Source organism: Saccostrea cucullata, unplaced genomic scaffold, assembly GCF_032062105.1.
Source record: "Saccostrea cucullata isolate Sc308-1 unplaced genomic scaffold, CSIRO_AGI_Scuc_v1 ctg157, whole genome shotgun sequence".
In the NCBI taxonomy this organism is placed as follows: domain Eukaryota; kingdom Metazoa; phylum Mollusca; class Bivalvia; order Ostreida; family Ostreidae; genus Saccostrea; species Saccostrea cuccullata.
Window position 1 is genome coordinate 1,380,001 of NW_026918429.1, and position 12,951 is coordinate 1,392,951.

At 32.8% G+C, this 12,951-nt stretch overlaps 1 protein-coding gene across 5 annotated transcripts; it reads left to right on the top strand.

Annotated features, from left to right (window-relative positions):
• Window positions 1-3,318: 3,318 nt before the first annotated feature.
• Window positions 3,319-12,677, top strand: LOC134265840 (metabotropic glutamate receptor 3-like). Of its 5 annotated transcripts, none has more exons than XM_062748072.1 (10): window positions 3,319-3,382; window positions 6,910-7,151; window positions 7,516-7,629; window positions 8,436-8,611; window positions 8,725-9,639; window positions 9,729-11,201; window positions 11,299-11,450; window positions 11,658-11,785; window positions 12,146-12,181; window positions 12,276-12,677. In XM_062748072.1, the coding sequence occupies exons 2-10, from the start codon at window positions 6,917-6,919 to the stop codon at window positions 12,326-12,328; spliced, it is 3,282 nt and encodes a 1,093-aa protein (XP_062604056.1). In that variant the 5' UTR covers window positions 3,319-3,382; window positions 6,910-6,916; the 3' UTR covers window positions 12,329-12,677. The 5 variants fall into 5 exon arrangements, with proteins under 5 accessions (XP_062604056.1, XP_062604062.1, XP_062604050.1 ...); XM_062748078.1 differs by lacking the exon at window positions 3,319-3,382 and adding an exon at window positions 3,524-3,642; XM_062748066.1 differs by lacking the exon at window positions 3,319-3,382 and adding an exon at window positions 3,529-3,638.
• The last annotated feature ends 274 nt before the right edge of the window (window positions 12,678-12,951 follow it).

Genomic DNA, 12,951 nt, shown 5'->3' on the forward strand with positions numbered 1-12,951 from the left:
AATGCAAACTAAAATCAAAATGAATTCAAAAGCCTAATTAATTCCGTACTAGGGATAAAAATATATATATATATCAATACTTAAGACGTGTTTTCTCTTGCTCTCGAAATAAAATTATTGTGCGTTATATAACCCTATGAATGAAATTATAAATTAGGCATACCCTTTTCAACGAAAATTTATCTTTAAAAGCGATACTAGCTTAAATATAAAGTTATAGGGATTCCGGAAAAAGGTCAAACAACTAATAGAAAACTCACTTCAAGTCTTTCACCAGAATATAAAAATATTCAACACATACCTAGTTAGTTATTATTCATCAGGTGGATATACAAAAAAGACAACACGAAATAAATATTTAGCTTTTAACTTTAAAAAAAAAAGTTCTGCCATGTATATATATTACACTAACTAAGGACTATGTACATGTATCTATATGTATGAGATGTATCTCCTTTGGTATTAATAAAACTTGAAATCTGAAACTTTAAAAAAAGGCATAGTCTATTATATACATATAATTTTCAATGAAAGGCTATCCATATACATGTACATGCAATTTATGTATTTCTCCATTTCATGTTAACCCTCTTACTGCCAGAGGGGTCATATATGGGCTCTACCCACTGGCTGCCACAGGGGTCATATATGACCCATTAAAAGTATTTTATTTATTAAAATTTGATTTATTTAAGATTTAACTTCTTTAATTATAATTATATTTAAATTTGATCGGATTTTCAGAACGATCGGATGATGTGGGCCTAGAACCACAAAGCATTTTATACATTACTGACTCTAAAATTGTTTATTGTTCAAATGTTTTATAACAGAAAACATATTTTTTGTAAGTAATAGTTAGATCATATTAAGTAAAATTTTAGTGGTTAAGAAGGGGCGGAGGGAGCGAAGCGACCGAGCCCCCTTCTTAACCACTAAAATTTTACTTAATATGATCTAACTTACTTAGAACCTAATCGCGCTTTTTCATTGGCTAATTAGTCAGCCCGCAAAGTTACTGCATAAACATAAAATCTTATCAATTAAGTGATCAACTTAATAGAAAATTTAGCAGCTGCTGATTGGAGGAAAAAGCGGGTTAGGTTCTAATGATATTTAAATTGTTCCCCTGTCATACTTGTATTTTGTTTATTAAGTGTCATTTTATATAATGAATACTCACTTAATGTGCATTATATACGTTTGCTACCTGATTCTACAGGAATTGGCGTTGAGAGAAAAAAGAACAATAGACTAGAGCATTTTTTTTTTCAAGTTTGTATACGTTTCAAAACCTCAAAACGTCTTTAATCCGACTGGCAGTTAAATGTATATACATGCAGTATCAGTCAGAACGACAAAATAGTCAAGAATTAGAAGGAAGACACACTCATGTGTAGAGCATGCAGAGGGACTATAAGAGGGGTTACTTCCGTTGACAACCTCAGTAACATTACCGCGGGGTAAAATAAGAGTTCCGGTGTTGTCGCTCTCTTCCGTTTGACAAAGTTTTTCCTATCTGACCCATACTTTCCTCTGTATGACATGAATGTCATTAACCCCAAGAAATGCAATGTATAATGTGTACGAATTTCGAAGACTACGGTATATTGTACGGATTTTGATCTCTTTTCAAAACAACTTTTACAAACATGATGATTTTTTCACCCATATATCACCATGGTGAAGAAGGAAAAACGGGCAAATACGACAATGCCCTCCAAGATTTATCTACAAGAGCAAATGAAACCGGACCACTCATGTGCCATGCGTGGATACGAGAACACATGTGGACAAATGCATCGGACATTTACGCAATAAATGAAGTCGTTAGACAGGAAAATATTGGAGCCAGTGTTCTACTGATCGCAGTCTCCATTTTAGGAACTCTGGGAAATGTTCCTGTTTTATTTATCTTCATCAGGCAATTCAAACGTTCGGCCTACAGGACTTATATGATCCTCTTAGCATCGACAAATCTAATGACAGCGTCTTTTCTCATTCCTGGGTGTGTTTTATTCCTGATGTACCCTCTGCTTGAGTTTCCAGAATTCTTTTGTAAATTCGGTGTTGCATGTTTTCCGTTCTTTGCCATTTTATCGGGTTTCCTCCTTTTCATGATAGCCACGGACCGATATAGAACCGTTTGCTGTCCCCAGGGCTGGCAGTTCACTGGGAGATCAAGAAAAATTTTCCTTATTAGCGGAATCTTGTTATCCTTGATGTTCTCTCTGCCGATGTCCTTCTTCTTTGAAAACATCAGCATCGAAAATATGATAAACAACGTCACAACCAAACGTTGCTTTACTCCCGCCTTCAGAGAAAAGTCTGTTTTGTACATGAATGTTAGTTGGACAGCTCTTTCAGTTTGCAATACTTTAGCGCTTATTATTTTGTATATGTTAATAATTCGAGAAATAGTTGAAAAGAAATCCCATTTTCGTCATTTTGAGACCTTCAGGTTGTCTCCAGTATCCAACAAATCCCTGACAATCCGGAAGTCGACAATAACTCTATTTTCAGTAACAATGGTGTCGTTGGCGGCAACCATTCCAAGCAACATCATTGCAATCTACATAAACAGAGAAAAACATTATGACTGTGACTTTTCCCTCACATCTACTATTATTTTACGAACTTTTTTGTGGTTTCGGCTGATATCCCCGGCTGTCAATCCAATTGTTTACGGTTTCACGGATCGGAGATTCCGTAGAAAATTAAAGAAGCTGTGTGGGAAACAGACAGACAACATCGAAAATGTGCGCTCATTAACGAAAACCAAACGACATTCTTCAACTGATGGTATATGAGATTTCCAAAGACATTTTTTGTGAATTTTAATATAAAGATTTTTAAAGTACTTTGGAAAAAAAGGTGATATTGTACTTGAAAATGTGTTTTTTATTTTAAATTCCTACAATGCCATATCTCGGTGTCCCATCTGTATCCCCATAAATCACCTCATAAGGTGTACAAATCGGGCACATTGTTAGCGATGATGGTTTGCATTTGAATTTGAATAAATAAAATTAATACGAGATCAATTATGAAATAATGTTGTGCAATATCTTTTTAATTGATAGCCATTCATTTCAGGTAGAATTAACCGTTATTTTCTCCAAATTTAAAAATGAGAAAAAAAATGAGAATCGAGAAAAAAAAATCTGTTTTATGACAGGAAAGTATCTTAAGAGAGAAATCCCACACCATCTCCCGCGTAAATGTACGAGGTATTAATTACACCCAAGTTAGAATATTAAAATCGACCATGAATGTATTTTGAAGAATGGGGCACCCGATAAAGCACAATAAGACTGGACTATCACGTCTTCCTATTTGTTGTTCATTTTATCATTTAATATAGGAAGAGAAAGCTTGAAGGGTAAGTGACTTTAGTGTAAAGAGCTTAAAGGCACGGGTACCTGACGTTACTTAGTTTTCTTTTAATAAAAAAAATATACCTCCTACCTAATAATACACAAGGCAGTGTGTCATTATGTTCGGATTTATTTTTTTTATATAAAAAGAAAAAAATTACGTTAAGTGCCTGTGCTAAAAGGGTTTGTTGACCCATAAAGAGTAGACCGAACAGGGCATTTAAAAAGAACCAAGACTGCGTTATCCGGAGAGAAAAAAAGGTAGGTTAACAATGGGTATCAAATATTTCTTGTCCTAATTTTTTTTTTTTTTATCTGTGAATATGGATATAAACATCGATTGGAGGGGATATAACCTAAACATATAAGAAGAACCTTGCGTTTTGTGATTATTTTATAACTTCCTGATAGAAAATACGCAGGGAATACTATATTTTCACTTTCCACCTGCCCCGGTTTTTGGGTATCTCCACTGATTATTGCAGCAAGTACAAACTTCTGATGAGTCCAATTGTTATTTTAATATGTGAAGTTTAAAGTTTTTTTCATTAGAATAAATATGGCTATATCAATGAAGACATACTTCAATGCAGATACAATTTTAATCGGGGTATTAAGCTTTTTTCATTTGAAATGGACCTGATTGTATTTGTTTTGAGAAGCAACATACAGGTATAATCTTTTTTTTTTTTTTTTTTTTTTTTTTTTTTTTTATCAAAATATCATTGATTAAGCATTACCGCATTAAGGCAATGAAAATCTTAAGGAACATACATGATTGGGGTTTTCAGAATATAAAAGGACAAAATAAAACAGGAAAACAGATAATGTATACAGTTTGGGTTTATTTTAAGTCACAGAAAAACATAAGAATCCAACAATAAGAAATCATTTCATACATATTCTACAGTAGAGAAGCCATGTACATTTTGAATTTAAAGTGCACCTGACCAATTTTCAACCAGATGGCCTAAATAATTAACATTCATTGTCATCTTGTTTAGCATACAAAATCTACTTTAAAAGGATTTTATATGTATCACACTATAGGACATTAAAACATGCCATGATACAAAGTCAAAGTTTTTCTCTCATTACCTGGGGAAAGCCAAAAATTTATTATGGAAAACAAACTTGGCCGAGTTACAATGTATAAAACACCCCAGAGTCATATTCCCGTTTAGGAATTGGTAGATCTGGTTACTTGCGATGATTTTTTTTTTCAGTGAAAAAGTATTAATTATAACATTTGAGAATTAAGTTACAATGTAGATAAAACACCCCAGAGTCATATTTCCCGTTTAGGAATTGGTAGATCTGGTTCTTGAAGGGGATCCTCGAAGGTACATGTAGTTTTTTTTCTTTAAATGTTTAACTAATACAAATAAAGATCTGATCAAACAAAAAATTATTAATAATCTCAAAGTTGGGGGCAAGAGGTCTGCCACTTATTTTTGTCTATCAGTGCTTTGAAATTTTGTTTGAGTTTCCGATCTCATGTTTTTTTTCTCTTCTCTTCGTGTAAAGGAATGCCGACATTGCCCGTAACTTAATTTGCTTTTCATTAAACAGCGAAAGACATAGAATACATTTTTTTCCTTGTAGGTAAATTATAGTTGGGGAGAATTTTGAAAATTATAAAATTTATGCAAAATCTTAAATTTCTATATAAAAATAAAATGATTTATAATATACATGTAGCATCAGCGTCTACACTCCCTTTCCTTAGTAATGTCTTCCCACAAATTTTCTTTAGTAACATAAACTACAGTAATATATTTAATAGAAAACCAGTCATACCACCAAATTTTCAGACAGTAACATAAACTACAGTAATATAATACCAGCCAAAAACAGACTTAATAACAGATAACAAAGGACAAAAATGCTGTTTACTACTCTCGGACAATACAATGGTGTATTCATGAACGCATTCAAATGTATACCAAGTCAAGTACGGGAGAGCAATATAAAATAAAAGGATATCATGTATCTGTGTTAGACATAATTCTCAAGTTATGAGGAGTATATTTCTTATCAGTAACTTTAATCATACTTAACAAGGGAAAAATTGGACACCTTTTGTTATATACTGAAACGCAAAAGAAACGCAACACCCTACTTTAGGAAGAAATAATTATGTAAAGTAAAGAATTTTGTATCTTAAAATTATGGATATCTTCAACTTGGTAAATATCGGTAATTTAACGGTTGAACGATTTTCATACCATAACCGGAAGTCAAGTTTGAGTCTGCATGCTTAACAGAAATCAAAAATTGCATGTTTAACAAAACATTTGGCAATATTATGGAGTTTTAATGCTTTGTACTGTTCATCTTAAGTAATGCATCAATATTTCAAAAAATAAAATCTCTCGTTTCCCGTATCGATGCTAAGGCATCTTAAAAATGGCTTTAAGTATGCATTTCCATTGCTCTAGCTGGAAAATCTCAGAGTAAAGGTAATGGAGATTGATGATGCAAAAATGCACTACATTACGCCTCAACGGTGTTTTACATATCATATGCATATAAATGATAGTCCTTGGACCGGAAGTCCAAGGGTTACTACAATGCGCTAATTTAGAGAAAATCGACCTAATCATCTGAAAAATACGCATTTAAAAATGGCAAAGAATAATTCCTTCGCTCAGATCTCGATATTGATTAATCTATTGTATCGTAGAAATTAATTAAGCTGCATTTGTTGTTTAGGGCAGTCTTGCACCTTGTGATTGAATGGCTAGGAGGGGGGTGTTGTAACAGTCATATTTTACTTAGTAAAGTTAAAAGATACACATTTAACATTTTTATCAAATCTCTGATGTACTGAAAAGTGAGTTTAGCCTCAGTGTATTCTTTTTTGAAAATCTTTTGATAAAAATTCAAACATTTGTAGGTTACTGCTTGTTGCGTTTCTTTTGCGTTTCAGTATTATATTAAATTGCATATTTTAATGTTCTCTCAGTATTAGTCCTTTGAATAGCCTCGATTGAAAGTCCCTGGGTAAAAATTCTTAATATTGTTTACATAACTCATAAATCTTGGGAGTTTAGTCAAATGCATTTCTCGCCCAAAACTGGTCTTAAAAATCCTAAAATGTAAGCATTTAGATGAATTCTCTACGCCCATATTCATGTACCATTCTTGTGAAAATTGACTTAACAATGTTTCTTTCACAACATATTTTAACCATGTAATAACTCAGAAATTTTAATGCATGCATACAAAAGACAGATCACATGAATTCAAACTATCTCAATACATTTTAACTTTCAGTGGGTTTATAATAATGTTAAATGAAAAATGACTTAAAACAATGTAAAAAAAAAAAAAAACAGATTAAAATGTGATTTAAAATATATAGGAGAATGAATATTTGTGATTTATAATATAGGACAAAGTGTGCCTTATAATAAGAGGCAAAATATGACTTGTAATAATAAAAGGGACACAAACTGACATTGTTAAAAACAAATCTGATCTATAAGAAACAAATGACCATTACTGAATGTAATTTATTTTTATTCAGTGTAAGTATGAAATGCCTAGACACCGTGTTATTCTGGATGCTGGGATCTTCTGTATGTTTGGCTGCAGAGATGGCCAAACTTGATGGAGACATTTTTATTGGCGGGCTGTTTAATATTTTTGAAGAAGAGAATAACGACTGCTCCAATAAAGTTGACATAACGTCAGTAAGGAATTATGAAGCTGTTAAATGGACCCTCAACAGGTTGAATTCAGTCGGTTACATTCCCGGAATTAATATAGGTACAGTATACGTGTACACATACTCTAGCTCTTCAAGCAGTAGCAATGTATTCTTTAGATACTGTATACTATTATCTAGTACTAAGCATGGTATAAAGGTTAAAGGAGGTCACAAAGAACTCTCTATAATTGGATTCTTTCTATCGATTCACCTTTACAGAAAAAATAAAATAAAAGTGCTTTGTTGAGAAGGGTTTTTTTAAGGAACTTTTATACATGTAGCTTTGTTGCTTATTTGACAATATCATCAGACTTTCCCCTCAATTTTTGCAAAGCTTAAACGATTCTAATAGACATAAAACACGTTAACTTAATTTATATGTATATCGTTGCATGGTAAGATTTCATGTTTTTGCTGTTTTAGGTGTTGAAGCTTATTCTACTTGTAATATACCCGGCAGAGCCATTCATCACACTGTCAGATTCGTCCAGAAAGCGATAGAGAACGGAGCTAATGTTTCATCTCAAGCCATAATAGGTATAAACAGGGTAATAAATTCATTTTTCTATTTATGCTTCAATTACTGTTTGTAATACCTATGTGCTTGTATGCTCAATGTGAAAAAAATCTTAAAAGAAATACTAGTATAAAATTAAAAATTATATTCGCGACAAAGAAACAGTCTCGAGAATATGTCATTTTCCTTATTGATAATATATTATTATATCTTTGGATATTACTAATCTATCATAATCTTGCTAATCGACCACATTGTAAATTTCTACTAGAAGAACAATAATGATTATTATTGCAATAATTACTTCTTGCGAATTCTATTCAACCTGTCAACTTGTGTCTTACATAATGAATGTATTCTACTGAATGTTTTGTCTCCTGATTTTTATAGTATTCGGTGTTAAATCATTTTAAGTTCGTGTATGATCCTTTTTTGCTGTCCTTTATGAAAGTGAGACAGCCCCGAGTTTTTAGCGTATTGTGGTAAATATTTTCACGGTGTATCGAGACTTGATCAAGGACTACATTTTCGTTTGTTTTCTGTTTGCCTGTTAGTCTAATGTTCTATTCTTATTCTACCGTAAACATTTTCACGGTGTATCGAGACTTCATCAAGGACTTAGTTATGAAATGTTAAAATTTTCGTTTGTTTCCTTTCTTCCGTAGACGTTAACATTGTTCTTAAAATCAATGCACTGGTACATATGATTCATAAAAAATACATGTACAATGTACATGTAAGTAGCATTACCCACTGAAGGAAGAAAAAAATCTTTCAGGTATAAACAAGTCTAAGCAATGTATATATATTTCTTTTTTCTTCGAAGGAATTATCGGTCCTGAAAGTAGTTCACAAGCTGAAGTAACTTCTAGATTTATAAGTTCTCTGGAAGCGAAACATCAATTGTACCAGCTTTTGTTCTCTGCAACAAGCGCCAATTTAAGTGACCAAAGATTTCAAAATGTTCTGAGAGTTATACCTAATGACAAACTTCAATCAAAGGTTATTTTTACTTTTTGATAGCCTATTTTAATTAAACAATGGTATCTTCTGCTTTCAGTGTAACATACATCTACATAATACCATACATCTACAAAATGCATTTCTATTAATAGGTCATGCAAAAGCTTCTAAAATACTTGGATTGGAATTACGTTGCTGTGGTGTACGAAGACACAGCGTATGGAAGGGGGGCATTTGAAGAGTTCTCAAAATTGGCTATGCATGTTGGAATATGCATTCCCAAATCCTTTCCCCTACAGACTGGACAAACCGCAACCGTGGATTTTTCAGCTATTAGAAGTGTTTTGGACCAAATCTTAAATAACGCCGAGAGCCAAATTACAGGTGCAATCTTTTTTGCTTCCACCTCAACAGTTAGTACGTTTTTAAGTATTGCCGAGACACGAAAACAATCTTCATACTTTGACTTGGTAATGGTATTCTCAGAATCAGTAGCACTACAAAAGTCTATGTTCGAGCAGTTTAAAAGTGTTTCTAAAGGTTCCTTTGTGACAAGTCCGCCAGCTATCACTGTAGAAGAGTTTCTGCGGCACTGGGAGAGTATCATGTCAAATAAATCAAAGTTTATAATTGAATCCAGAACAAATCCATGGCTTTTTGATGCATTTCGGCGATATAAATCGTGTGATCCTTCCTCAGAACTATGTATAATGCCGACGATAGAAGAAGTTAGAACTACTGAGAGTGAAAATATTTTTGAAAGTTATGCTATCATAGCAACGCTTATTCAAGTCAATGGAATCAAAGTGTTACATTCAGATAAATGTGGAGGCGCAAATGGAACTTGTTCTGAATTAAAATCTAGTCTGCTACAAAGGAAAAATACTTTAATTAAAAAAGATCTTAATGAAATGACATTTGATACATTTCCTGTTTCCTTTCCAACAAATTTCAGTGTTATTATGAACGGAAGCAACGACGCACTTTTAGTTGGAAACATTTCATCATATGAAATTTATCAGTATAGAAGTTGTCCTTCACAGAATAACAAATTTTGCTTGGAAAAGGTGAGAGACAGAGAGAATTGAATTTGAGCAAAATATTGAGTCTGTCTCACTGTCTTACATGCATAAAAAATCACATTTCTTTATTTCAGGTAGGAGACTATGATGCGGGCTCATTAGATATTAAACAAGGCAGACTCACAAGCTACGATAACAATGTTGAATCACAATGGCCGAATATACATAAAGCACAGTGCTTCCTAGGTAAGAACTGTGCGTCTTGTAAAACGGTAAACAAAGAAAATGAGATATACTTTGAAGAGGGAGATCTGTATGTTGTTGGAATAGCCCCAACTCATACTGGAGATTCTACTAATCCATTGCGTTGTGGTGATATCAAACAAACGAATGGTTGGGAAATAACAGAAGCAATGACTTATGCAGTTAACAACATTAATCTTGATCAAGACATTTTCCCTAATACAAAAATAGGGTATATAATATTGAACAGTTGCAATCAACCAGAAATGACTACGAAAAAGCTTCTGGATTTGTTAGATAAGAAAATAATGTTGGCGAATGGCACATTTCTGAATGACATTTCCTCCAAAATATTAGCCTTTGTTGCTGAATTAGGAAGCAGTATTAGTCAGGCATCCGCTAAAGTCCTTCAAGAATTCAACTTTGTCCAAGTTGCATATGGCTCCACGGCAGTCGTACTGAGCAATAGAGAGGAGTATAAATATTTTCTGAGGTTGTGCACCCCAGACACAAATCAGGCAAAAGCCATGGTAAACATCCTAAAAGATTTAAATTCTGGGTACATCCAGATACTCTACAGTGAGGGCACATACGGCGAGGGTGGAAGAGATCAGGTTATTCAACTGGCCAAGGCAATGAATATATGTGTAGCTAACAGCATAGAAGTAATAGAAAACAAGTATACCAAAATTCTGGATAATATGAGGAAGAAGCCTTACGCTAACGTTGTCCTCTTATTCCTAAAATCACATGTCGTTTTCGATGTTGTAAAGTTGATATCCACTACTATGGAATCAGGAGAATTTCACTTCATTGCAAGTGAAGCATTTGGTACAAGAAGCGACATAGTGAACAATAATCCTAAACTAGAAGGAACCCTTTCTTTATCTTTGGAACTAGCTATGGATACTAATGATTTACAACATTATATCTATGATAAATTACAGAAAGACGACTATCACAACCCTTGGACAAGGTCATATTTTGAGAAAAAATACAATTGTTTTTTACCTAGCAGTTTTGACAAATCATCCAACACAGAATGTAAAGGTGTACTGGAGCAATATAATAGCACAGAATTCAAGGCCAATACATGGACCCCTTTTGCCTTGTATGCAGTCACTACAGCCCTTAAAGGAGCATTTGCTGCATTCCAAGAATTATGTGGACAAAATTCTAAATTAATATGTTCTGATTATACAAACAAGCCAAATGAAATTTGGGAGTTTGTAAGGAAACAGAAACTGTCCTTAAATGGCGTTTTAACAAGCATCTTTGACGAAAATGGCGATGGGAATATAGGACACGTTATATATCAAACTCAAAAATCAAAGATCGATCCACAAAAAATGGAATTTATTAAGGTAAAGCTTAAATCAGCACACAACACTTTTATACAATCCTTCAATTACATGCACTGTAGTAATACAAAGTACTGTTTTATACATATATTTTTTTCAGATTGGAAGCTTTAGCAATGGATTAAATTACACCAATGGAAAAAACCAAATTGTCAAAGCTGACATGTTCTATAGCAAATGTCCGAATGAAATAGAATGTATAGCCTGCGATAGGTTTATAGGAGTGACTTCCAACGAATCATCCAATGCCAGGTTAGTATTCCGTTTTCATCGGAAAACAATATTTACAGTGTATATAATGTATAAATATGTCCTAACGGAAAAAAATCATGTTTCAAAAGTTTGAATTTTTTGTGCATTTTCTTTTATAATTATTTTTTTTTAACTGAGTGACTTCATATTTTTACTTGGGTTACATTTAACTACATTATATATAGTATATATATGTTTATTCAATAGACAAGAGGAAGATACTACTAGCCCTAATGACGTTTCTGACTATAGGGAGGCCATTATTATAGGGTTAGGAGTACTCAGTGCAGTCCTTGTCCTTACTATAATCCTACTGGTTTTTATCATAAGAAAAGGTATGACTTTCTATCCTGATCAGGTTAGATTTAAGACGAAGAAAAACGTTACTTTGTATTTGAATAAGGACACTAAATGATTGGTGCTAGAATTCATTAAACGAAGAAGAGGCACTATTTGGTGTCAGAAAATAAAGCAGGATCTGATGTTTTAAGGTGACTTGGAGATATAAACAAAAAGTTAGGATTAAGTTGATTTAGGATATTCAAAAAGCTTAGATTTAGGAAGATCAATTAATTTAAGCACAATTAAGGATTTCCTAACGAGATTATACGTTTATTCAATGAATGTTTTAAGATACCCCCCCCCCCCGCGATTAAAAAAGCTCTGGTAACAATCCATTGTTAACATATTTTCAGGTACGTATTCACCACCAAATGATTCAGAACATTACGGTAATTCTTTTTTTTATTATAAAGTATATCTAGTGATCCTTTAATATAGGATGAAGTATAACTTTATACAGACATTTAAAAAAATCTTTTTCAGCTCGTACCGGTGATATTGGTACGAAGGAAACTTATTTGACTGTTGTTGGCTGATATTACAAAGAATCATAACTAAATATACATGGAGAGAGACAGAGATTTCTCTCAGTGTATGAGAGAGTGTAAACCAGTCTTTCAGCAACTCGATCGAGGATAAAACATGGAAGAAAAAAGTATCGTAGGTGGTAAGATTAAAAGGTTTTACGTTTTCTGGATTGCAAACAGTTGTAAAACTAGAATTTTTTTTAGAATGGGTAAATACTTACAATTATATTTCCACAAAAAGTAGCATTCTTGATAATTGAGTAGTGTCTGCTTAAAATACCGTACTTTGATAATTTTTTTTACAGTGTTCCAAACATATTTCACGCATGAATTGTTTTAATTGTTATGTTTCACCATTATTGAAAGGTATTGTATTTTTGTCACAATTCTTACTTTTTTTGTTTTTTTTAAATTCATATTTGTATCAAAACCAATCTTTAGCATGTTTAGAGAAACACATTATTTTGACTCATTATGAAACTTAAGAAATTTTTTGTCATTTGACTCATTATGGAACTTTAAGAAAGCTTTTGACATTTGACTTATTATGAAACTTTAAGAAAGCTTTTGACACTTGACTCATTATGAAACTTTAAGGAAGCTTTTGTCATTTGACTCATTATGAAACTTTA

Bases quoted from the DNA above. Each gene is read 5' to 3' on its own strand.
- LOC134265840 (XM_062748072.1), top strand. From the start codon at position 6,917: ATGAAATGCCTAGACACCGTGTTATTCTGGATGCTGGGATCTTCTGTA. The intron at 8,612-8,724 runs GTTATTTTTACT...TTCTATTAATAG, and splicing joins ATGACAAACTTCAATCAAAG to GTCATGCAAAAGCTTCTAAA. The intron at 11,786-12,145 runs GTATGACTTTCT...ACATATTTTCAG, and splicing joins GGTTTTTATCATAAGAAAAG to GTACGTATTCACCACCAAAT.